General features: G+C 38.8%; 1 protein-coding gene across 1 annotated transcript in view; it reads left to right on the forward strand.

Moving 5' to 3' along the window:
• The window catches only part of ACACA (acetyl-CoA carboxylase alpha), a 288,539-nt gene that overhangs the window by 188,658 nt on the left and 73,138 nt on the right, over positions 1–26,743 (forward strand). The window contains 5 exon segments of the mRNA XM_010861548.1: positions 1–106; positions 2,702–2,905; positions 7,706–7,861; positions 9,627–9,773; positions 25,112–25,381. Of these exon segments, the coding sequence (XP_010859850.1) occupies positions 1–106; positions 2,702–2,905; positions 7,706–7,861; positions 9,627–9,773; positions 25,112–25,381 (883 nt within the window).

Genomic DNA, 26,743 nt, shown 5'->3' on the forward strand with positions numbered 1-26,743 from the left:
AGCCATGGATGAGTTGGAAGTCGCCTTTAACAATACAAATGTCCGGACTGACTGCAACCACATCTTCCTCAACTTTGTTCCTACAGTCATCATGGACCCATCGAAGGTACATTTCTCTGTAGCTTTGCACCCAGCACCTGCCAACACAGCAGAGAGAGTCATTCTTATTTGTTTGCACTTGGACCTGGAAACAGGTACTTTCTTGGTCAGGTGACTGAACCCTCGATCCTTAAAGTTTACAGAATGCTTCTAGGACTGGGTTTCTGGGATGATATCAAAAATTTGATATAACCATTGAAAGCATACCTCAAAACTGAAGGTGTCTCTTTGTTCTACTATGAAGCTTTACTTCTCCACTACCTGCCTTTGAATTTCTGCTGAAAAGCATGTGATGGTGTCTGACTCCCTTGCTGTAGTGATCTCTGAGTAAATAACCTTTAAACACAGTGATTTAAAATTTTTAAAAGCAATCATAATTTACCATGAGACTTAGCTGTGAGTAGAAATTTCATAATCATACATTTTAATTTACGTTTTTAACTTATAATTATGTTTAATTTACATTGATACATACATTTTAATGTAATCATTAAATATTAACTCATAGTTTTGTTTGCTTTCATGGATATAGTTTAAAAGTGTATCTAGTCCATTGTATTGCAGGAGATATAAGCCACTAAAAATCTTGTGATATAATTTGTATATAATTAAATACATCCATTTAAGTATAAGGTCTAAAACACTGAAGGTGGTTTGATGTTATCTTGATAGTCACTTATAAGCAGTACAAAAATGTAAAACTTTTTCCTCTTCTTCCATTGGTAACTGGATATTTTACGATATTTACCATAATAGCAGTCCTATTTTGTTTAATTCCCTAGGATTTCTCATCTAGTATAACTAACTTTGCTATTATTGGGCATTTTGGCAAAATTACTGCCTCTTTTTACTGGTCATCTGATGGCCTTTGAGCAGTAATACACCTTCCCAAAGTGTCTAACCTATTTCTCATTAGTATTTTTCCACAGAGGAAAATTTGGTTGATGTGGAATTCCACACATAACAATGTTTGGTTTGTTCCCCAAGGCTCTATTCTAAAATGCATTCCATATAATTTAAGGAAGGAAAGCAAGGGGACTCTGTACTCTTTTATCCCAGGGGTAGTAAAGACGGGTTGCTCTCTTGTTTCCACTCCCTCTAACCTTTTTATGATATTGTGGAATTTGAATAGGAGAACCAGTATATTTGAATAGGAGACCTCTTTCTCAAGAGCCATTGTAGGCATGGACTTTTGCTTTTTGAACTTAGCGTCTAAGACCCGAGAAATCATTTTCTACTGTTTTTTTCTTCTAGACTCAAACTACTGATTAGTTGCCTTGTCTGCCAGGAAAGCCGAGGTCAGGGCTACTTACTGAGTTTCACAAAGTCGCATCATTCGGTTTAAGCAAAGGTTCTCTTGAGCATCCTGGGATTGATGAAACTAGGAGAGTTAAAACGTGCCCTGGACACTCTATCAGTATATTTGTAGATATGACTTAGCATTCCTCAATGAGTTTTTGCTGTCAGCCTCTCTGTTTCTACTCCAAATGCTCATATGCCCTAACTCTGTCTTTCTAATCATAGATAGCTGTCAATTTCCTCTATTTAGAAATTGTTGACTTTTGTTCCCTCAAAAAAAAGAATGGATAGATATCTCTTGGTTAACAAGCAAGTGTAGGAATAGAGATGTTAACTCCTTGAAACTCATTTTAACCTGAAATTCTTTGGAGCAGAAATAAACTACAAGAGTGGCACATACTTCCAAAGAGTCACAAGTGAAGGATGGCATGAGATTTTTTAAAAAATTCTCTAAGACATTGAGAAAGCATTTTAGAGAGATACTTCATTTAAGAAAATGTTGTTTTGAGTAGTATGTCTTAGCTGCCTATAGCCATATTGGGAATAAAAAAATTCTTTTTTGCTTTAGTCTGTCAATAAGGAAAAATCACATCTAAGGCCATTTGGTTAAAATAACTCACCAAACCCTAAAAATGAGGGCCACTAAGCTGCCTTGGTACAAAGGTAAGAAAAATGAGGGAACATTTGCCCCATCTCGTTAAATCCTAGTTGGACTTAGCAGTGACCTAGCTTCAGAGCTCTGTTTAGAGAGAACATTCTAGCACCACCTACAAATTGCCTTTCTTTAATTTGTGCAATTTACCAAGAAACGTATATTATAAAGTTTAATAAAATTGTATGGAAAAAAGCTCATGGTGATAATTGCTATGTTGATTTAAGGTCCTGAAAGTGCAATGAAACGTAGTTACCATGCATATAAATGCTACTTAATAGCGGTTTAACTAGAGATTTTATTCTTATTTGGGGCCTTCTCTTAAATCCCATGGCTTCTAATTTTAGATATTGCAGATCTTTGGCATAGAATATGAATACAGTTGGGAAAGAGGAAGGGAGTTGCACAGATTTGGGTGTTGTGAGCCAGAGAAAACCACTCAAATGCCAGGCCAGCATGAAATTGTCCCTGACTTGTTCTAAGAGTAGGGTTGGGGAGAAACTGTGTGTCTTTTTGGAAGGAATACGTGGAGGACACATCTCCAGAAACCAGGGTCTGTTCCCGTTCTCCCTTCCCAAAGATGGGCAGACCTGAGTCAGGTGCTGGTTACAAGGCACTGAATTTTTGTGCTTGGTTATGTGTCTGTGTCAGATTGAGGAATCCGTGCGGAGCATGGTGATGCGCTATGGAAGTCGGCTGTGGAAGCTGCGTGTCCTCCAGGCAGAACTGAAAATCAACATTCGCCTGACACCAACTGGAAAAGCAATTCCCATCCGCCTCTTCCTGACGAACGAGTCTGGCTATTACTTGGACATCAGCCTGTACAAGGAAGTGACTGATTCCAGGACAGCACAGGTACAGTAGTTAAGCAGGCTCCTCAAAATTTTGACTTGGTTCCCCCAGAGAGAAGCCACTTGTCCTTGTTACAGAAAGACCCAAATTCACAAATCCCATTTTTCCACTTAGTGGGGGTTATCCTCGCTCAGCTTAAATGGTTGCATGAACCTGAAACACTTCATTTGCCTCATAAGCAGCGCCTCTGTCATAATCCTGAATGTTTCGAAACCCTTAACCTTTGGTCATGAGTTGGGGAGCCCTAACAGGTGCCAAGTGAACCTGACTCCAGAGTCATTGTGTGATTTAGGGTTCTTGGGCTGCTTGAAGAATTTTGTCTTCTCTGATCTGATTTGTCCTTGTTCCTGTTTTCAGCCTAGTTAGACCACTCAAGGAAGGAAGGAGAATTTCCTTGGCAAGGAAAGGAAGGAGAATTATTGAAGTGGGAAATATCTCAAAGAAAGAAGTTTCAACATAATATAATAATAGCTTGAGCAAGATCAAGCAGAGATTTTATCTTGTTTACCCTTTGTTGCACTTATACACTTTGTCTTGCCTTCAAAGAGTTCAGAGTATCATATATCTATAAAAAAGCAAAGTGGCAAACTTTAACCTATTTTTTCAGGTAGAAGAATTGAGAATGTGAAAATGAAAAGTGACTTTCAAAGTAGATTGGTTCTATGATAACAGAGAATTCCCTTTTAATCTGTTTGATCACCTTAGTTTCTAAATCTTTGGGCCATTGGCTATGGTACAGGATTGAGCTTCGTTCACCATTATTCACATCTTTTTAAGAACTGGGATGTTAATTTTAGGTCTCTGGCCGGAACTTGGCAAGTGCCTTTCTTGTCGTTAAAGGATGAACTTGCTCCTTTGTATCTGTACATAAGATCTCGGTCTATTCTATGTATTGGGTGATGAAGAGATTATGTGTCTCTTGTTTTTATCTACGTCCTTTTAAGTCTGGGAACAGCAGTAAGAAAAGACTTTTTTGCCAGGATTTTGAAGACAAATCTTAAAACTCTGGGCTTGGACAGTTGTCTGAGCGACCTTTCATTTCGAGCTTTGATTCCCACTTAGATGGCCAGAGAAATCTATCCTGTGAGAAGTGAACAGTTAAAACAGAAAGTGCGCACAAGAGTGCAAGGGGTGAGCAAGAGAAAGAGTATTCAATAATTTTCGCTGCATTTGATGTTTTTCAAGACAACCTTAAAGACATTTTCAGTCAAAGCTTTCCATGGGCAGTGATGTTTTTAATTAACTTCTACAGTGGCTTCAAGGCAGGTCTATTCTTGTGAAAAATAAGATGGCCACTTGAGATTTTAATGTTTTTGATAAATATGTTTTTTCTTCATAACTACTCCCCCTGTCCTTTCTTTTATTAGAAAGCTCTGAGATTTCCCTCATGCTGGCCAGTGGTGACACAGGGGCATGAGAGGCACAAATGCCTTTATTCAGGGTTTAGTAGAAGGAAATGGCAACTCACTCCAGTATTCTTGCCTGGAAAATCCCACGGACAGAGGAATCTCGCAGGCTACAGTCCATGGAGTCTCAAAGAGTCAGACACCACTAAGTGTCTTATGTTTGGCACAAGTATTTGAAAAATAAATGAGCTGCCTTCTGCCTGAGGGAGCTCCCTTCTTACCATGGGTCCTGTGTATTTAGGAAGCCCTGGAGAAAGGGGTCTCCCTCCGGCTCTTCAGTTGAGATCCAGTGGCCACTGGCAAGTGCGAGTGCAAGAGCCCACAGCTGGAGGAGGGAGCTAACAAAAGAAAGCCTCTAGCTCAGTTCTGGCACTCCGAAAACCTCCTTGATGCTTATCAGCAATTTATTTTTCCCCTTTCTGTGCTCTAGTGTGTCATTACACAAATCTAAAACAGCATAGGACCATGCGTATCATTCAGTTGTTTGTTCATTAATTTAACATTTATTGACCACTTACGATGTATCAAGCAGTAGGGATACAGAGGTAAAAAGTGATATTTCTTCTCAAGAAATTTACCCATGATGGAAGAAGACAGATAATTAGTTTCTCTGTTGTATGATTTGATTTGTGCCATTAAAAAATAAGTCCATGGTTCTAAGGGAGCAGACTGTATGGGATCAGAGATTTTTTTCCAGGAGAAGCCCTTTTGATGGCCTCTGGTAACAGGTGTGTGATAAATAAAATATGTACATATGTTCATGAATTTGTAAAGTATATACTTTATCAATTTTTAATGACTGTGGCCATGATAGCAGAAAATGGAATTAGGTAACATAGATAGATAACTATCTAATATAATATATCTAATATATCTAATGTGTATCTGTTACAACAGTTATCTATGTTATCTATCATTCGGAGACTTCCAGGGCCATCCATTGTTATCAACCTCTTGTTCAAGAGTAATTTTTCATTCTTTCTGTCAACAAGAAGCAAGGTTGACTGGCTTGAGTTTCATTTTATTTAACTTTCCTTGTATAGTCTTTGTGGTATTAGCTATCCTGAGCACTGATGTCAGGCAGTCAGAGTAGGGAGATTTGAGTAATCCATTACATAAGTCCATTGATTTCCAATGTTCAGTGTAAGAGAGAAATATACATTTCAAAATCATCTTTATTGAGATAGAACTTAGATGTAATAAAAGGCACTCATTTTATGTGTACAGTTTAATTTATCCTCAAATTGTACACACTTGTGACCGCCATCACAGTCATGATAGAGACCACTTGACACCCTCAAAAATTCTCTTGTTCTCCTTTGCAGTCAGGTACCCTCCTCAGCCCTAGCCACCCACCAATCTGCCTTCTAATTCAGTAGAGTAATTTGTGCCTGTCCTGGAATATCAGATAAATGAAGTTAGACAATATGTGCTATTTTGTGTCTGGCTCCTTTTGGTAAAGGTAGTGTTTTTGAGAATCATCCATGTTGTATGAATCATGGGTATGCTCCTTTTTGTTGCTGAGTAGTGTTCCATTTTATGGATATACCAAAATTTTTATATTCATTAACCTGTTGATGGGCATCTGAAGTTTTATTTTTCAGTTTGGGCTATTGTGAGTAAAGCTGCTGTGAACATTGATTTCCAAATATTTGTATAGATTTGTTTTCATTTGAGTAAATCTATGAGTACAATTACTGAGGCGTAGTAAGTTTAATTTAACCCCGTTAAATTCCCACCAGCAGTGAAAGTACCCAGAGAGCTTTCTCCAACCTGCTTTCTCAGTCCACAGAGTTATGTTGCTTGAATGACCAGCTTGACTTTATTCCAGACCTTGCAAAAACTGTACCTGTTGGTCTTGTCTTTCCTAGTAAGACAGGAATGTATTGGGATTGGCCAAAAAGTGTATTTGGATTTTCCATAGGATCTTATGTAAAAACCCAAGCAAACTTTTTGGCCAACCCAGTAGTTTCAAGAACCTATTGCTTTTGCTTTTTTTTTTTCTCCTCCCCTTATTTTGACTTGGGTTATTTCTTCTAAGTCCAGTTTTTACATACTTACACCCTAGCCTCACTTAAAACTTCAGATCTCTTGGAACATTTCTATTTCTGCCTCCCATATGACTAAGACATTGCTAATTCTACCTCTCACCTGGGGACTTTCATCATTAGCTCTGTGGAAGAGGATTGGGAGCTCGATTCTGTGGGTCTTTAAGCAGTCCACAACAGATTTTGCCCAGAATAGGACCTGATTGACAAGTAAGTAGAACACGTTTGTTCCTTTTGATCTAAAGGGCTAACGATTTACTTACTTGAAATGTACCCAGGATTTAGGAGAATACCTCATCCTCTCCTGGTGCCTATTTAGCAGGCCTGCAAATCTATTCATTAATGGTAGACTTAAGCTTATATATTTTAGGCCCGAAGAGATAGGTGGGTATACACACATACCCTCACTTCCCAGTGTCCATTTGTATTCACTGCACTGGGGATCTATGTTTTATGTATTCATGCATAAAGTGCCTAGCTTAGTGTCATACAAGCCCTGGGCACTCAACAAATATTAATTGAATTGAAATAATGGCATCCCTTATAAATATTCATAAGCAAATAAAACTATCTAAATATATGAAATATGAGGTACTCTTCTAGAAGTATTTGAGTTAAAATGATTAAAAACTGGTGTGATTTTATTATGTGACAAATATAGGTATTGTAGGAGCTATTCACTAGTTGTAGACACAGTATACTGGGAGAAATATATATATATGTGTATTATATTTAATAAAATATATATATTTTTTACTAAAGGCTCTGTCTTATGAGATCAGAAGAATCAGCTAGCTAGATGGATGGGTAAAATCTACTTGTGTCAAATCTTTGAAGCCTTTGTGTAGCTAATTGTACTTACGAAGTGGACTATAAAGTATAGGTGACCCGGTAGAGCCTTGACCTGGCCTTCTATCTTTGAAGATAGAACAGAGTTCTCTTTGGTGCCTAGCTGTTCCTCAACTTAAATACCAGGACTGCTTAGTTGGTTAGTTGACCTTTGTTTCTGAATATGGGATTCAAGTCATTTTGACAGGCAAGCATTATCAGTCTGTCTCTGAAACATGAAATTTACTCTGGTGCTTTCTCGTTGATTTCCACTAATTCAAAAGTGAGAGGAGGAGCGTGTGATTTGTGGTTGGTTACATACCATTTTTTGGAGTTGGTTAATCTGTAGAGGCGAGAGTACCATGTACTGAATGTTAAGAGGTGTATCTTAGCTATTCAACTCACCAAAAATGTGTTTCAAGAAATAGCATTTGTGGAAAAAAAGTCCCTCTAGGCAACTCATGTGATTTTTTTTTTTCTCTTGTCTTTTAATTTCCCATGCCATCCTCTTTTTCTTGCAGATCATGTTTCAGGCATATGGAGACAAACAGGGACCATTACATGGAATGTTAATCAACACTCCGTACGTGACCAAAGACCTGCTTCAATCCAAGAGGTTCCAGGCACAGTCCTTAGGGACAACATACATATATGACATCCCAGAAATGTTTCGGCAGGTAAAGGTGGCTACCTGGGGGTGCGGGCTCTGACGTGTGCCAGAGAGACAAGATTTTTCCTGAATTTTCATCAGATACAGCTTACACTGAAATAGGACACTTTCAAAAGGCAGGAATTGTCTTGACGCTGTTCTCACTTCTTTGTCTTCTGGGGTTGAGACTGCTAGCTCAGATGGTGGATGGTTCTTTATGAATGAACAGGAAGAATGATGAGGATAGAGGCCTCTGTTGAGTAGAGAAGAGTAAACAGACTACGCACATCTGATGGTAGTTTATGATGACCTCTGTGAGGAGTTACCTTCAGGTGTCTATTTCCAAAGCCTGTATTCAAGTCAAAAAGAGGTTTGAAATTCTGGTTCTCATTTTCCAAAATAACCCAGGTCTCTAACTGATAGCCTAGGTTAATATGATGAGAATCAGTATATAACATATACAAATGGATATAGAGTGCATGGTACACATTTTAAAGTATCAGTTCTTTTGTGGGAGATTTATTACAGTGGAACAAAAAACTAGTGTGAGAAAATACGACATTATGAATCTCATCCTCCGTATGAAAATAAATTCCTTTGATCTGTATGGTGAATCATGTCTAGGCTGCAGATTTTTCTTCCATCAATAGAAGGCAAGAAAGGTATATCACCAGCAGAAAATGCAACAGATAAAGAAGAAGGTATCAAAAGAATACTGAATTTGTCCTTAAAAAAAAAATCTATGAATATAGAATTTTCCCAACTCTTCTAGTCAAAAATACCAGCGTTACTACATTTGAATTTTAATAAAGTAATATGTGTGGTCTTAGTAAATAGTCTATTTGTAATTCCTGTATTATTCAGAAATACGAGAGATTTCCATTATGTAGCCATTTGTTTACAAGGTCTCTCTCTCGACACATAGCTGTCTTCATTCAGTATTACTAGTACTGTCAGCCTATAAGTTGAGTGTTGATTCTGTTCCCTAGTGCTGGCGCCATAAACAGAAATCACTTTCCATATAATTTATCCTATAGAATAGACGTAAGCACAGTGATTTGGGCTTGTAGGTATGAATGAATCACCTTGGATTTAAATGCTGCTCTGAGTCAAGCAGAAAAACAACCGAACTAGTTCCCACTTCATGCCGCATTCGTTTTGGTAATATGAAATTTGAAATGGACATCAGAATGGTTTAAAAATGATGTATGTCTCCGTTCTCTCATATCTGAGCAGACGATCTATATATGTACAAACAGTCATCCACCTCTAGTGAGCTAATTCCCACGTATGGACATGTAGCTTTGAAAATATACTAGAGCATGCATCCCCTGAACCTCTAGTAGAAACTCTATCCTTGTGTTCTTGGGTTTGCTTTGTATTAGCTGAGTGTCAGTCAGTTTCCTGGTTATTTTTCTATGGCTAAGTTTCTCTAGGATTTTTCTTCCTTTTTTTAAAGAGGTGTTGCTGCTACTTTAGTTTTTAATTTTCCCAGGACATTGTTAGGTCCATTGTGTTTGTTAATGGTCTCCTACTGATTCATGATCCCTCAGTAGTTTAATGTTATTGGCAAAGCATCTGATTTGGGGCATGTAAAAAATGTTATGTGAAAAATAATTACAAGTCTATTTTAATGGAGAATGAGAACTCTAGAATTTGGTGTAACATTTAGATGCTCAGTAGAATGCTTGGAAGAGAAAGAGCAAAACTAAATTGACCATGTTTTAATATTTATTTTGTTCATGTTGAAATGCTGATTGTTACTGATTAGTCAAACTTTTCTCCTCCTCTAGTCCCTGATCAAACTCTGGGAATCTATGTCCTCCCAAGCATTCCTTCCACCGCCCCCTCTGCCTTCAGACATACTGACGTACACTGAGCTCGTGTTGGATGATCAAGGTCAACTGGTTCACATGAACAGGCTTCCAGGAGGAAATGAGGCAAGTCCTGGAGATTCCCCTCCCCCCTTTCTTATCTCTGTGCCCACGAATACCAACTTTCCAAGGAGGTGGTCATTAAATAGTATAAATAAGATCTGAGTGGCATAGGCAGCATTGGTAGAAGTAGTCTAGTCTTATTGAAGTAGAAGTTGTAGTCCTATTGGCAGAATTCTTTAGCCAGAGAACACAGACTGGACAGTGAGGACTATCCTTAATTTTTCAGGTGTGATAATAAGATTACATTTTTTTAAACAGTATTACAATTTTGCTTTATAACAAAGAGTATTGTCTTCTGTTAGAGATGCGTACTAAAATAGTTACCGATGAAATGAGCTAATGTCTAGGAGTGCTTCAAAAGTATGTAGGGATGTGCGTGTGGGAGTGCAGATGAAACAAGACTGGTCATGAGTTGTTAATTGAAGCTAGGTGATAGAAACACAGGAATAGATTATTTTCTCTATTTTTGTACATGTTTGAGATTCTGAGATTTTTCTATGATAAAAGCCTTTAAATATTTCTGGATGTTTTTTCTTATTTGGATCCTTACTGGTGTATGGTTTTTAGTATGTTTTTCATGCTCAGGTGATTTTATCTAGTGCTGTTGTGAGCATGAGAGATTATTTTCTTCATAAAAGGACTCCATCAGAACCAGGAGTTTAAACATCGAAGGAGATAACAGAGAACCTGTGACTCATGTGTTTTTGGCTTTAGATCCCTCTTTCCTCTAGAACACTGTTAATAATGATGTAAAGTCATATTCTGCCCCATGCATTGAGATTCTTCCTGATTCTAACTATGCTTCTAAAGTACAGTTATAACAACAGTGATAACAATAGTAATAAGCCTAAAATGAGATATGTTTTTATTTTAACCTTAGAACTCATCCCTAGATAAAACTGGTCCCTTAGAAGGAGTAATCTCTACCTGAGTGTTCACCATAAACAGACTGGGTAGACCTTTGGAGATAAATGCAATTATTTCCTGTTTTATTCAATATCTTTTTTTTTTTTTCAAAAAATTTTGCTAAACGTACAAGGTGCATGACTATTTATTAAGTATACCAGGGCTGCCAAATTTAAATCGTTTGGTATTAAGATGGATGCGAGCATTGGACCCAGTTGGACTTGTAGGAGTTCTAATCTAATGCCTCAACAGTTAGCAGAAGTGAGAGGCTGGGGAGGCAGGATGTATTGAATTTTGACAAGAGTAGGTATATGCGTACTTGTTGGCACACAAAGTTGCAGCAGAGGTGTGTGCCACTGTGCGTAGCATCTGCTTAGTGAAGCCCTCAGCAGAAAGAAAAGCCTCATCGTGCCAGACTTAAATTCTGATTCATTGAACAGTGTCGTCTTCAGGAACGGAAGGCACCCTTGTGAACATGGGACTGAGAGAAAAACGCTCTTAACTAATGTAATTAAAACACAAAATGAGGTTTTTGGCCACGTGGAAGCTAGCGGCAGCACCGTATACAACCTCTTGCCACGATCTTTCTGTCCTGCTTTCTCTCAGCTCTCATTCTGTGTTTGAGCGAGTGGAGACTGGGGGAATAGCGAAGTCCCAGAGGGACAGAGCTCTGTTCTTGCTGAAATTACAAGCACAGAGCTGCCTGGGCATGAACATGTAGTGTTTACTCTGCCAGTATGAATACAAATAGTCTTATTATACGGGACTCTGTACCCAAAGACACCCACCCACACACACACACGCACACACACGAATAAAAAAAAATTTAAAGGTTTTTTTTAACCCTTTAAAGACGCAACAAACCTTGGTGGAAAAGGGATGTCTTAACGGCACAGCACTATGGCTATGAGCAGTAGACCATGTGTTTTCCTTTGCTCAGTGCTTTAATAATAATTTTGAAATCCAGAAATCTAATCGTATTAAAATTTTTTTCTTTTTGCTTTTCGTCAGTTTTGACTTTCATCTTGTCCTACTCTTTTCCCTCCTCGTTGCCTGTGTTCTTTGTCCTCTTTTCCTTTGCATCGAATGACCGAGTAGGATTGAAGCTGAGTGTTAGCTTGCTGTTTGAGTCCTTGAGCTCTGGAGGGGTGAGCAGTTAGTGACTAATACCCGGCGTGGCTGGTGAAGTCAGTCAGTGGCCAGCGCTAGATTATAGGGCCCCCACATGACAGGAATGAGGTCGGGGTTATTAGTATCAGACTGTTACTGAGAGCTGGGACATACAATGGAGCATGTCCACTGAGAGACTGACCAGTCTGAAGATGGAGTTTCAGCAGTCAGAGCTCAGAGGGACAGCCTTGCCTAAGAGACGAGCTGGTGGCAGGGGGATGTATTTGCTTGTGCCGAGCCCAGTTTTATCAGGGCAAGCTGACTTTCAGCAATTGCGATTTAATTTTCTTTGGCCAAAGAGACAAGTTTGTCATGAGCCTGGCGCTCTACATATTATCCCAAGAATGATGTGAGGGGAAGGAAAAGAGCTCATGCTGATGAGATCGGGAGCAAATCGGTCCAGTCCCAAAGAGAATGGGCATCTGAACAGAGCCTTGAGGAATAGTTGTATTAAAGACAGGGATTAAAAAAATGACCTGTTAGTGTTCCAAGAGCCAAGGCGCGATGTAAAAGCATCAATGCTCCATAGACATTAAATCATCATAATTGGTGTTCTCTAAAGGTGGCGGCTCCACCAGGTCATCATGGTGGGTGGTACTGCATTACCTTGAAGGACTGGAGTTTCTGGGTTTCAAAGCCAGCCCATGGATATAAGGCGTACAAGTAAAACAAGAGATTCCTGCAGAGTTTCCCCATGAATTGAGATGCTTCTCCCCATAATCAAAGGCAGAAAGCCTGCACTTAGCAGACCATCGGCTAGGTGGGTAGCAGTCTTTCTCCCCTATTTTTTTTTCCCCCAGGACAGTAAATAGGTAAAATGGTGATGGAACCAGAACTTGGAACAATTCAGTTCCATTTAGTTTTAGGGAACTTGTTTGCCATTTGAGGAAGAATATTGGCTGTTTCAGCGGAGATGTGACCTGCATTTCGAACACTGCGGCTGTGTTAAAAGCAAGAGAAAGAGAGCTTTTTTGAGGTGGTGTTAGCTGCTGTCTGTTTTCTATTTTCATAGTTGTCCCTTTCCCATCGAGAGATGTAACTGAAGGAATGCCACCTTATGCATGATGAAAGCTATAGGAGAATACATTTTTCTCATTGTCAGATTTTGAATGGCATTGCGTTTAGTATGAATTTAGAGTAGGAATAAAAAAGATGTAGACCAAATCTGTGAATTGTGTTCCTTGCAAATAGCTCCAAAGATGAGTTGTCTAGGATTTTTTTTTTTTCCTAATAGTTTCAAGTAAAGAAGAAAATTGAGGAAAATGTGATTGCAACATAGACTAAACTGATTTCACGCTCCTTTGATGGGCACTGTATGTAAATACCCAGCCTGGATGAGTGTGTGCTGTTGAACCTGGATACAAAAGAAGTCACCACTTCTCAATTTGGGGGGAATTGTTTTCTTTTTCCTGCCAGTTTGCTAATCTGTTTTGATCATTTGTTGGAAGCTGTAATTGCAGGTGGGAACATTTTGAGTAACAGTTCACAATCCAAGGCAGCTGCTTTTCGCACCAAATCCTGTTATTAAAAGACTCAGGCTAAGATCAAGCCAACGGCTGATAACCGACTTGACGGAGAACAACTTAACTTTGCCCGGAAGGACAAAGAAAGCACTGGCCTTCTTGAAACTGAGTTCTTACTTATTCTGAAATGTTATTAGCATCCTTTTATTAAATGTCCTTAAACTTCTCTGTGAACTACAGGATGAATCTCCAAAGCAGGCAATGATGAAAGATACGATAGACAGGTACCTTTTATAGCAAAAGTAGTGTGGATAGAAATGAGGGCCCTGTTTTCCTTACTGTTTCAGAACACAGGCTTTTTAACAATATGAATCCATCCCTTCCCTCTGATTGCTCCTGTCATAATGAAAAACGGTGATAAGAAGAAGATGCTCTGTCTAGAAGCAGTTATAATAATTAGGTTTAGGATGCGTACTCTGAAAAGGATTGGTAGTTAGAGACTGGAATTCTTGCATGGCACTTCATTATTTCCTTAAACTTTTTTCTGGGGGTTAAGTGTGTCCCAAATTGAATGCAATTTAATGGTCACCTCCACATACACACTACCAGGCTTAAAATTGTAGTGGCTCCAAGACTTCGTTTTTTCAGATGGGCACTAGGTGTCAGGGTCTTTCCTTCTCAGCAGTCTAGCATTCAGATGAGACTCTTGAATTGTCCTGCTTTGGGAGGCAAATCTAGTGATATCCTTCTCTTTTTTCCAGTTGGTCTGGTGGGCTTTACCTCATTTTCCTAGAACATGCCATTGTGTTTTTAACCCTTTGGGTGGAGATCTGTTGAATCTTATATCATGACTGCACATTTTCACGGGAAACATTTTTTTTAGGGGATGATTGAAGAGGGAAAAAAGTAGTATAAGTTAAAGTTGAAAGGCTAGCTGCCATTCTGACTGGTATCTTGGCTTCAGCTCTGCTTTATATTCTGAGGAATGAAATGGTGGTGATTAGGAATTCAGTTCTAAAACTGCTCAGCCCAGCCCACATTTAGTTGTCATGTAATTGTTGGCAAAGCACTGGTGTCCAGTTCTACCAAAGTATAAGCATCTCTTTGATTTTCTTTTTACTACAAAATATTGCAAGCCTATAGAAAAATTGGAAGAGAGATATGATAAATATCTCTACATGTATTGACTAGCTTAAACAAATCTTACCATTTTGACCCTGCGCCTCACTGATTTTTTGCCATAGTCCTTTGAAATCTCTCATTTGAGTATAAAAACAAAAATAAAATGTAGGAGTTGGATAAGGAAGTTGGTAAGCTTATATACGTCTGAAAGATTGGAAGAAATTAATTAGTAGATCCATTTTGACAGTTCTTACGCTGGACCTCTTAACCCAAAGGACCTCTTATTTTAGAAAAAACACCATAACCCTCTATCTTAATTCACTTGGTTGACATTTTCCATACCCTCAAAGGAATTGCTTGGGCTTTCCTGGACTCTGCTCCTAGTGGGACCCGTTATCCTTTGACTGGAGAGAGTATTTGTGGGCTTGAGTAAGGAAAGGGTTGACCATTTCTCATGCAAACAAAACCCAAATATTTTTCTAGTTTAACATTAGGCCTTTGCATATTGTTTTACTCGATTTAACCTCAGAATAGCTCCAGAATGGGAAGCTGATTTGAGTGTATTTTACTGTGCTTTTGTCTTATTCCTTTGAAATCAGTTTACCTTTTCATGCTGGGTGTGGAAATTGAGTCCATATCAGTCTTTTAGATATGTGTTGGAAAAGAGGAATGTTTATATTGTAGCATGCTGAAGGTGAGCTGTGAAATAGACCTGAGAAAAGCAGATCTGAAAAACAGGATCATGGTCTGTGCACTGAGTGTTCAAGTTATAAAAAGAGCCTAATGGTCCTTGCCACCAATCTGTCCCTGAAGATGGAAGAGTGTTTGTAAGTGCTTTGAGATCCTCAGCAGAAAACTATCACATTCCACTGATGACATATAAACATTCATACTTGGCACTTACCTTATTTTTCATCAAGGACTTTAAAAAACCAATTTTGAATCCTTTTAGCCTAGCAAGATAGGAATTTCAAGTATGGAAAAAGACATATTATGAAATACATGGTAAGATAGTTTTATTTAAAATTATTGTGTACATTTCTTCTTTTAGCCTCTAAGAGAGCGTATTTAGTTACAAGTCTTTGAAATGATCTTCAGGACCAAAGTTGAGTCCCTCATGAGAAAAACAGGCTAATTTTGAAAGCTAGGTCTTCCTGCCATGGAATTACTTCTAATGAATTCCTAACCCTTTTGGGATATGTATAGTTTTTTTCAAATTCCCTCTTAATGCCTGTCATTGGAGCTGGAGATTTCTCATTGATTCTGACTCATTTCACTAGTAGCAAACCAAGGCCCAATGAACTTGACTAACTTGGGAAATCCTGATGTATCCCTTGGCCAACCAAAGCAGCACTTGCGGAGAGGGCCCCTCCATGCCTTTCTAAAAGTAAGTCCTGGGACTTCCCTGGTGGTCCAGTGGCTAAGACTTTACCCTCCAATGCCAGGGGCATGGATTTGATCCCTGCTTGGGGAGTTGGGATCCCACGTGCCTCCGTGGCCAAAACAACAACAACAACAAAAAAACACAGAAGCAATATTGTAACAAATTCAATAAAGACTTTTTAAAAAATGGTCCACAACAGAAAATCTTAAAAAAAAAAAAAAAAAGCAAATCCTAAAGATAGCCTTTAAGCAAAAGGATATACTTGCTAGCATTTTCATACATCTTAATTTTTAAGACTTTACAGAAAAAGGCTGTGATATAGTACCCTATGACAAGTAATTTTACAGCTCCAACTAGAGGCAATAATGAGCATCAGGACAGCAACAGATGACACCAGAGGGTGAGATGTGGTGTGGAGCATCAGAGTTCAGCATTCGGTTACATGGTTCATAGGTGAGGCTTCCTCAACTGCAGTAGGCCAGCTTGGTTAATTTCCCTATCAAACCTATTAACCCCGTGCCCCGTCTTTCAATACCACTGGCTTGTATGTGCTCCATTGCCTGTATTTTTTAAAATTGGTATGTGTATTAAGACATTTTGTATACATGTGTTAAAAATCAGTGTGGTTTCATGTACATATGTAGTACAGGAAAAAATGATTCCCCTGTTTAAAAGGATTACTTCTAATCTTGATAACATTTTTGAAGAATTAGCCTCTGAGAAGAAAGTTTTTTTGCTCTCAAAATGATATTTTTCTTATCCTTTCATCGCTTTTGAGAAGGGTTGAGGTAAGTTTGTTCAGCCATTTTTGAATTATCCAAGCATGAAAAAAGAGAGTTTTTCAGCTGTTAAGGAAATTGTTTTCAGCTCTTTTATGTGATCATACGACACTAGGCAATGGGACATGATATCCAGCAGATAAGACAATATGGAAAGGCATTGACATTATTTTCACCATGGTTTTTCTGAATGGCACAGATTAAGTCAAATATTATAATTCCTTATGGTTTAAAAATGTGCCTTTTAAGACCTATACAGTATTTTCTAATATTTCATAAGGTATTTTTTCCCCATGAGGTTCTGAGTTTAAACTGCAATTGTTTTTTGTTAGTATCAATTAAAAGTGAAGATTTAATACTCTACCCAACATACAAAAGGAAGGAGGAAAGGTAGCATTTTGTTATCTGTCTGAAAAGGAACTCCACTTCAGCTTGCTTCTCTCTGGATCTTCGTTTTTTGACCTTCATGATGCAGAGGCTGCCTACATCTGTTTTGGCTCTCATATTCTAGGATTCTTTGTATATCTGCCCAAGGACCTTGTTGGATGGTCATCTTCCTGGCATTAGCGATAGAAGCACAAAAGTCACTGGAGGCTTTGCCAGAAACACTCAACTTTTAGATTGTCAGCATGGAAAATAAAGCTTCAGCGTCTCAGCCACACTCTAACCTGTATCTAAATCCATATAGAAAGATATTATTATAGCTGAACTCAAAAGTGTGGAGATATAAGAAGGGCAGGCAAGGCAAAGACGTTCCCTTTCTGCTTCCCACGGCATAGCTAGACCTGATGGACGCTTCCTACATCCCTGAAAACAAATTCCTGTCCCGTTCCGCCCCGTAGTTTTCCCTTCAGATTTCTTTATTGAGCTTAACGTTGTTGTTTTACTTTGTGACAACAGCAGCTTTGGAAAGCGCAGGTGGGCACGTGTGCATGTGTACACTTGCACATGCTGTTCACACTGATAGTACAATTAATGTGGATGTCAATTTGGGTGTTAATTTTGGGTCATGATTAGTGTTGACACTTTGTGTCAGACTAATGGCATTTATGGGCACCATCAGAATAAATGTTAATGTTATCATGTTTTTATTATCTGTTATAGTAACATTAAACCAAGGTCCTCCCAGGAGAAAAAAATACATATATGGATAGATAGATAATGCCTTTCTGTATCACTGGTGTTACTCAGCGAGAAAATGACATCTCAGGGCAGAATCCTAATCACTGTTTGGAGCATCAGAAATAATGATCACCTCTGATCGGAGGTTGTGAATAATTCATTCGGTTTGATTTTCACGTCCTGTCCAGTGATACTTTTCAAACCAAATGTGTTTCTACAGGAAAATAATGGCCCCACTTCTTATGGAAATACTGTGGCACAAATCATTTTACCCACATAAAAACAGTTAAATAAGACTGTTCTCTTCTGCCTGCCTTCTCCTCCCCAGCCCCCTCCTCCCTCGTCGGTGTGTGTTTATTCCAGGATCCGACTGTGGCCAAAGAAATATTTTCTTCCTTAGAACTTGTATAAAGAAAACAGATATTTATTTCTGCTTATCCTCACCTTATTCGCAGTAACTCTTTTGATCCTCTTCCCTTTCTTACTTTAAGGTAATTAGTTTAGGTGGATAATCCTGAACCTAAGAAGCCTACTAATTGGAATGCTCTGTTATCAAAAATAATCTGAAATTAGATATTTTTTAAAATAATGAATTATGGCTATATTAATGAAACTCTAACTGGCTGTAAGTGCCTAGAACCATTGGGTGAGTCTGTGCCTGGGTGACACAGTGGTCAGAGAAGTCTGTGGCACTGCCAGGGCCCAAAAGCCTGAGTCTGAGGCTCCTAAAACCACAAACCCACCCAAGCCCCTTTCAGGCTACGTGTTCTCCTTTTGTTGTTTCCTTAGCTGTCCATCCTGGAGTGTCCATTTCACTAGGTTTCATTGCATAGAAGCGTTGGAGGGAGAGAGGAGCTAAAAACAAGGGGATTCAGGAATGGAATTTCCTTCAGTTGTTATTTTTAAGTTAATAAACAAGGCAGCTTGGCTTTAGGTGAAATCAGTGAATGTCATATTCCTGATCACATTATCACACTTGTGTATGCTTTTATATGGCAGTTACAGAATTTTCAATATAAAACCTCCATTGTGTATATAATATAGATAGACCCTGTCCATATAAAGTAATTTGACTGAAAAACTTAACAGTGTCCTAATTAAATGGGAGGCAAATACGACTGTCTTCTGAAGTAATGACCCAATCCTCTGAGACAAAGCTATTCTTAGATAGGATATTTTGAATCATTTCTCCTGAATGTTGTGACCCCTTTTTTTCCCCCCCTCTCTCCCTCTAAATCGAACAAGAGCAGAGGGAAGCGCTTTTCAACCTAGTTTTCATCATCAGACAGAAAGTATTTTGCATTCAGAAACCATTTCCAGTATCAAATTCAATTCTGTCAAGTGATTAGTTGAGTTTGGTAGAGAATAAAGCTGGAATAAATAAAAAACAAAGCTGGAAATGGCCGTGATGCTTCTGCTCTGGAGGAGAGCAGTTGCTGAGCTCAGGTTGCAGCCCCTTTTCAGGGACTGTGCACGGCAGTGTGGGTGATTGTGTTATGTGTCTCCGCAGCTGACACAGACCTGCATCTGATGACACCATGCGTTCCTACCCAGGACTGCTGGAAGGAGCAGGGGAGCAGGTGAAGTGATACCTTGCCTGCCTATCAGTGGCAAACGTCCTTTTATGTACATATGTTTATAAAGCTCTTTAGCCCCCTTCAAGATGAAAGGCTCTGTATAAATATGAGCTTTCGATTTTAGTACATGTTTGTAATACATGTGGTGCAGTCCTAAATATGTATTTAGCTGATAGGCACTGTTCTTGTCTATTGTACAAATATTGACTTTAAAAGTATAAATATGTATTTAACCATCAGACCAGAAAAACACTGAAGCAGTTACTTCTCAGGTAGAGATATTAATATTGTATAAACCTATATATGCATATGTTTACATTATACCACATCAGTGCAGAGCATTTCTTAAAAAAAAAAAAAAAAAGTTGATGAGAGCCCCAACAGAGTTCTTGATGTTCTGCTCCCTTTAAAGTGAGTCTTGATTTTATGTTTTCGTATGTTTATTCCCTTCTTTCTAATTTTATATAAATGTGATCTGTTGTAGTGTGAGTAAAACCTAGTATCAGTTCCTCTCAAACTTGAGAAATCTGTTAGGTTGGTGAGAATTTTTTTTCTCCTTAAATTTTGTTTTTTCACTATGAAAATGTTCAAATGCACACTAAAACAGAGTTAATAATATCAGCTCCCATGTACCTATTACCCAGTAAAGAAACATTTTGTAGTGTTTTTTTTCTTTTTTTTTGTGCCCTACAACATACGGGATCTTAATTCCCCAACCAGGGATTGAACCCATGTCCCCTGTATTGGGAGTGCAGAGTCTCAGCCACTGGACTACCAGGGAAGTCCCATCTCCCTCTTTCATTATAAAATTTTTAAATTATCAAGGCATAAGCATATTAAAGAAATTTGGAAAATGGAAACAAATGCAAAGTCCCATCGTCCTACAGTACCATCCCATTTTGCTGTTTTCTTTACTTGTGTTCACTCCACTCCCCAGCATGCTTTGCTTTCAGAGACAGAGAGTGTGTGTATATGTATGTGTCTGTGCGTTGCAACACTGTGTGCTTACTATATGCCAGGTAGAAGATTCTGAGATGTAACATGTATTTGTCTTCACAGCAGACAAGGTTGTTATTACCCCATTTTACTGATGAGGAAATTCAGGCATATAGAGATTAATATCTTACCTAAGTTTATGTGGCTAGAAAACAGACTGAATCTTTATTCTGTCAGAGTCAGATTCCATTAGATTCAGATTCATTGCAGCTGGTTTCTGAATCTATGTTCTTAACCACTGCCTCGTTCTTCCTCTGTTATTAGGGTACGCATGCAATTTTGTTATCCTTTGTTGTTCATTCAGTCGTGTCTGAGTCTTTGAGATCCCATGGACTGCAGCACGCCAGGCTTCCCTGTCCTTTATTGTCTCCCAGGGTTTGCCCAAACTCAAGTCCATTGAGTTGATGATGCCATCCAACCATCTCATCCTCTGCCGTCCCCTTCTCCTCCTACCCTCAGTCTTTCCCAGCATCAAGGTCTTTTCCAGTAAGTCAACTCTTAGCATCAGGTGGCCAAAGTATTGGAGCTTCAGCTTTAGCATCAGTCCTTCCAGTGAATATTCAGGGTTGATTTCCTTTAGGATTGACCAGTTTGATCTCCTTGCTGTCTTCTTAAAATTTATCATTACATCATGGGTGTTTTAAGATACTGTTCATAGTTTTATAAGGCTGTTCAGAACACTAGCAATGACGCCACTAGTCAATATATTCCCTCGAGAAAAGTTTTTATCTTGACATTTATTTTTTCTGCTTTTTATCTTAATATTAGATTTACAGAAATGTTATAAAAATCATAGAGTTCCCATTTTTAATCTTCACCCAGCTCCCCCTAACATTAACCTCTTATATAACCATGGTATAATTTTAAAAACTAAGAAATTAACATCGGTGCAATACAATTAAATAAGATATCGACTTTGTTTTGGGTTTCACCAGTTTTTGTTTTTTTTTTTTACTAATGTCCTTTTTCTGTTCCAGGGTCCAATCCATACATTGCATTTAGCTGTCAATAATGTTTATGTCTGTGTCACAGTTGATGTTTATCTTTCTGTATTGTTTCAGCTAAGGGCAGTGGCACTAGACTGGAACATGGTTCCTTAATTTCTCTAGTAGCGGTAATTGTGACTCATACCTTGAAGAGTAAGTAATTCATTCTAGGTATAAGGACAAGTTACTTCATTCCTCTGTGCCTTGGTTTTCTTATGGCAATCATAATGGTTTTTTAAGTTAATAATGATAATAGCTACTATTTGAGGACTTTTATATGCCAGGCTGGGTACTAATTTAATGTGATGTTCCTCTCAACGATCCCTCCAGAAGGATACTATTATCCCCACTTTATAATTAGAAAAATTAAGGCTACACAAGGTTATGTGGCTTGTCCAAAGTTCTACAACTTGTCCAAGGCTATACAACTGAACCAAGACAGACTTTACGGTTTAATCTCTTAACTATTATTACTATTTGTTAACATTTATAGTATCATACGACTTCCCTGGTGGCTGAGACGGTAAAGTGTCTGCCTACAATGTGGGAGACTCGGGTTTGATTCCTCAGTCGGGAAGATCCTCTGGAGAAGGAAATGGCACCCCACTCCAGTACTCTTGCCTGGAAAATCCGATGGACAGAGGAACGTGGTAGGCTACAGTCCATGGGGTCGCAAAGAGTCAGACACAACTGAGCGACTTTCACTTTTTATAATATCATACAACATAAGTGTTCAAATGATGGTAGCTATTATTCTTATTATTTTTAAAAAATAAAATACTTTAATCATATTTTAATACTGTTATTATATGATTCCTAGAGATAAATTGTGGATGATGTTCTAGGCTCTTGGTGTTGAGTATTTTCCAGCTATCGTTTTAAAAATGAAATGACTATGGAACCAGCATATATTTATTACTTCCATATTATGTGTAGGAATGTGTAGGAGTCCTGTTATGTGATGAAGCAGATGATATGACAGTTCAAGCTGACAAACTAAAAGCAGTCCTAATCCATTTGTGAATAATTATCAAATGAATTCTCTACATGAAGTTCTTAGTAGGAGATCTGGGAAGAGAAGGATCACTTCAGACTAGGGAAAGCTTTCTGAGGAAATGGAATTTGAGTGAACTTTATGGAATGGGTAAAATTTGCATAGGTTGAGAGGAAAGACAAAGGAAAACTTCCTATGGTAAAGTTAATATTATAGATTACTGCTTCTAATAGTTGTTCATCAAACCCATAGGTAATATTAATTTTGTACATGGGGACTTTGAAGCTCAGTGAAGTTAAGTGAATTTCCCAGGGTCACACAGTTAATAAATGGCAGGGCTTAGATGTGGATCTGAGCTTGTTTGATTCCCCAGCCCTACCTACATTCAGCATTATGTATCCCATCATTTAGTTAGCAGTAAAATCTAATATAATTTAAATTTAAATATATATAAATATTTTTATATAAACATATATATTTATATAAATATATATAAATATTTTAAATATATAAAAATATATTTAAATTTAAATATAACTTAAAATTTAAAAATTGAGCAACAGATGCTTCCTTACATACTTATCCATTGTGCTTATTCAAAACTCAATCGAAAAGGAATCTCACTGTACCGAGACTCAGACAACACTCTCTATCCTGTACTGGTACTTTTTAAGTGGGGAGGGGGACAGTCGATGAGGAACACACTTTGAAAAGACATTGATAAAGAGTAGCATGTTCTTGGTGCTGCTGTATTGACACCTAATTAGAAGTCAATATTGTAAGCATAATGACCTGGCCAATCGCTGAACTGACTGCCTAAGTGACACAGAGTCCCCAGGTAATAGCAAAAGATAAGAGTGTTATTTGCTTGCCCAGTGCCACTTGGACACAGTGTTTGCATTAGAATGCAAATGTTCAAGCAGATTCTTCCGGGCTCGTATCTAAGTGGCTCTGGCCTAGGTAGCAAAGGTTAAAATACCATAAAATTTGGTGTGAAACCCAACCTTCCCAGTTACAAATGTGTTCACAGGGAATAGCTTTTCCTTCCTGAAAAGCAAAAGAAGTGTTGGGTTTAGAGGGCCACATGAGAAGGCAGTTAAAATATTTTTCCCCACACAGGCATTATATTGATCAATTTCTTAAAAATAAAAAAAAAGACCAAAGTTAACCTGATATTTGGAGTTTCTCTGTGCTATTTTTTTGGATGATCTTGTTTCTTCCTCCTCTTCTCTGTCTTTAATGAGCAGATAGTGTAATACTGCCTTACTTCCGAAGGTGATTGGATTTTTATCCATTTTGATTTGTATTTGGCCAATGGTATATATTAAATAGCTTATATTTATCTGTGGGTGTTTCGTATATATATTTCTTAATGCTGAGAATCACAAATAGCTGTGTGGAAAGCTTCAACCAGCCTGATTACAGCGGATGTGCAATTGGATTGAAGAATGTGTACTCAAGAGCTTATGATCACTGGCCCGCTCGAGTCTGGGTGATGCATGTGGCTTTCCAGGGATGCCGCTATTTACATCTGTTAATGGCCCTTCTTGATGGCCGGCTCCCCAATGAGGTGACACGCAGCAGCCCGGGGATGAGGGCCCAAGGCTGCGAATGTGGCTGGGCTCCATTAGGCAGGACCAGGATCGCTCACTGGTAGGCTTTGTGTTTGGGGGCAAGTGGTGGGGGTGGGAAGCAGGGTAGACAGAAAGATTCTGGAGGGGGGCAGAAAAAAGAATGAAAAACATTACTTATCTAGGTGTAGGGAAGCAGACAGGCAGACGTGAACAACTGCAGCCGTAACTGAGGTATGAGTGACTAGAAAAGAAATGGAACTAGCGAATAAACAAGTAGAAGGATTGACTAGTTCTCATTTGGAAGGGGATTAAGAGAGGAGAGGGCTGTGAGGGTTTGGGAGGAGACATGTCCCCCCCGCCTGTTAGGTCAGTATCATTTATTTGTGTGGCTGGACAGATGCTACTGAACACTGAGCAGAGATTTACATATATTAGTGCAGCAAGAGGTCGGTTACTTGCATACTTGCATCCTTTGGTGTTCTGGTGTTGGGAGAAAGCGACAGGAGGTGCTCAGAGGAGGCAATGTTGAGATATAGCAGTTCCTGCAGAAATAGAAGATACCTGAAGCAAGCCAGTAAAGAATGTTGCCATTATTCCTATCAAATACTTGTTGTTTAGTCACTAAGTCATGTCTGACTTGTTTTGGGACCCCAGGGACTATAGCCCTCCAGGCTACTCTGTCCATGGGATTTCTCAGGCAAGAATACTGGAGCGGATTGCCATTTCCTTCTCCAGGGGATCTTCCCAACCTAGGGATCAAACCCACATCTCCTGTATTGCAGGCGGATTCTTTACCACTGAGCCGCGGGGGTAGCCCTATGAAAGGACTATAAAAGTTGTACAGTCATGAGAAGTAGTCCTCTTTCTGCTTTCCTACATGTTAAAGGTTTCTTGGAAAGAATCTCACAAAATAAGGTAATAAGTTAGGGAATCCTGGATTTAATTCCCAGGGCCACAGTATATTCTTCCATACATATGCTGAGTGCATTTAGACTTTGGTGTTTCCATCTTCTTTGAGCAAACCCAAAGAAGAAATTGAGACAGCTGTGAGATACATACATAGTAAACCAGCTGTTCTCAACATAATCTTAGAAAAGTATGCTAGAATATTTGCTCTAGTTTCCCACAGGGAGCTTGGCTCTTTAGCATTGCATATCTTTACACAAAGGTTGTGTCTGCATTCAGTCTGATATCTTCAAGGAGCCTGGAACAAAATTCTGCATGTAAGAAGCTTGTATTGATTTGTCTGTCTGTTTATGCCTTTGCAGATTGGCATGGTAGCTTGGAAAATGACCCTTAAAAGTCCAGAATATCCAGACGGCCGAGATATCATTGTTATTGGCAATGACATTACTTACCGAATTGGGTCCTTTGGACCCCAAGAGGATTTGCTGTTTCTCAGAGCTTCTGAGCTTGCCAGGGCAGAGGGCATCCCACGCATCTATGTAGCAGCCAACAGTGGAGCAAGAATTGGACTGGCAGAGGAAATTCGTCATATGTTTCACGTGGCCTGGGTAGATCCTGAGGATCCTTACAAGGTACAGATTAAGAGAAGATAATACTTCCGATTACTTTACGGATATGTGTGTGTGTGTGTGCGTGTGTGTGTGTACAAAGGTGGGAGAGAAGTAGAGGTTTAAGTTCAAAAGTTAGCAACTGCACTGTAAATTCTCTCTCAGTATGTTCACCTGGTCTTTCCTCCAGCTTGGAAACAGAACACCATTCCTTGGGTTGCACTAGATGGAAATAGTAGGTGTGCATTTAATGTGAGACATGTTAAGCCAGAAAATTATTATTACTAATTTCGTTATTAAATTATTCCACCTTATCTTCTAAGACATGTGGTCAGTTATCAGCAAAATCTCTCAGATCCTCAGCTTCTCTGATTGTTCTCCAACCTTCTTGCTCTACTTGAAACCTGCCTGACCTCCGAAGACTCTTCTTCCTTCTTACATGGCGAATGGTTTCTCTTTCCCTTGTGCCCCAGAGCCTGGAGAGAGACTTTGATGAAGAGCCCCTCCCCCTGTCTAATCCCACTGTGTTTGGTCCTTTCCCTTCTTGCCAGCTTAAGGATATAGATCAAAGCTCCTCCCCTTTCTTTCTTGCATCATCATATTTTCCCTCTATGTTAGAAGACACGTCTGTGTCTTTAGCACATAGATACTGACTCCTCCAGTCACCAACCCTACCCCTTTTTTTCCTTCCGTTTATCATGAACTCCTTATTGCCAAATTCAGGCTTAAATTGAAGAAAGCAGGGAAAACCACTAGACCGTTCAGGGATGACCTAAATCAAATTCCTTATGATTATACAGTGGAAGTGAGAAATAGATTTAAGGGACTAGATCTGATAGACAGAGTGTTTGATGAACTATGGATGGAAATTCGTGACATTGTACAGGAGACAAGGATCAAGACCATCCCCATGGAAAAGAAATGCAGAAAAGCAAAATGGCTGTCTGTGGAGGCCTTACAAATAGAAAAGAAGAGGAGGGAGGAGGGTTTAGGATGGGGAACACATGTATACCTGTGGCGGATTCATTTTGATATTTGGCAAAACTAATACAATTATGTAAAGTTTAAAAATAAAATAAAATTAAAAAAAAAAAAAAAGAAGCGAAAAGCAAAGGAGAAAAGGAAAGATATAAGCATCTGAATGCAGAGTTCCAAAGAATAGCAAGGAGAGATAAGAAAGCCTTCCTCAGCGATCAGTGCAAAGAAATAGAGGAAAACAACAGAATGGGAAAGACTAGAGATCTCTTCAAGAAAATTAGAGATACCAAGGGAACGTTTCATGCAAAGATGGGCTCGATAAAGGACAGAAATGCTATGGACCTAACAGAAGCAGAAGATATTAAGAAGAGGTGGCAAGAATACACAGAAGAACTGTACAAGAAAGAT

Source organism: Bison bison, unplaced genomic scaffold (genome assembly GCF_000754665.1).
Source record: "Bison bison bison isolate TAMUID 2011002044 unplaced genomic scaffold, Bison_UMD1.0 scf7180017864472, whole genome shotgun sequence".
NCBI classification, from domain to species: Eukaryota; Metazoa; Chordata; class Mammalia; order Artiodactyla; family Bovidae; genus Bison; species Bison bison.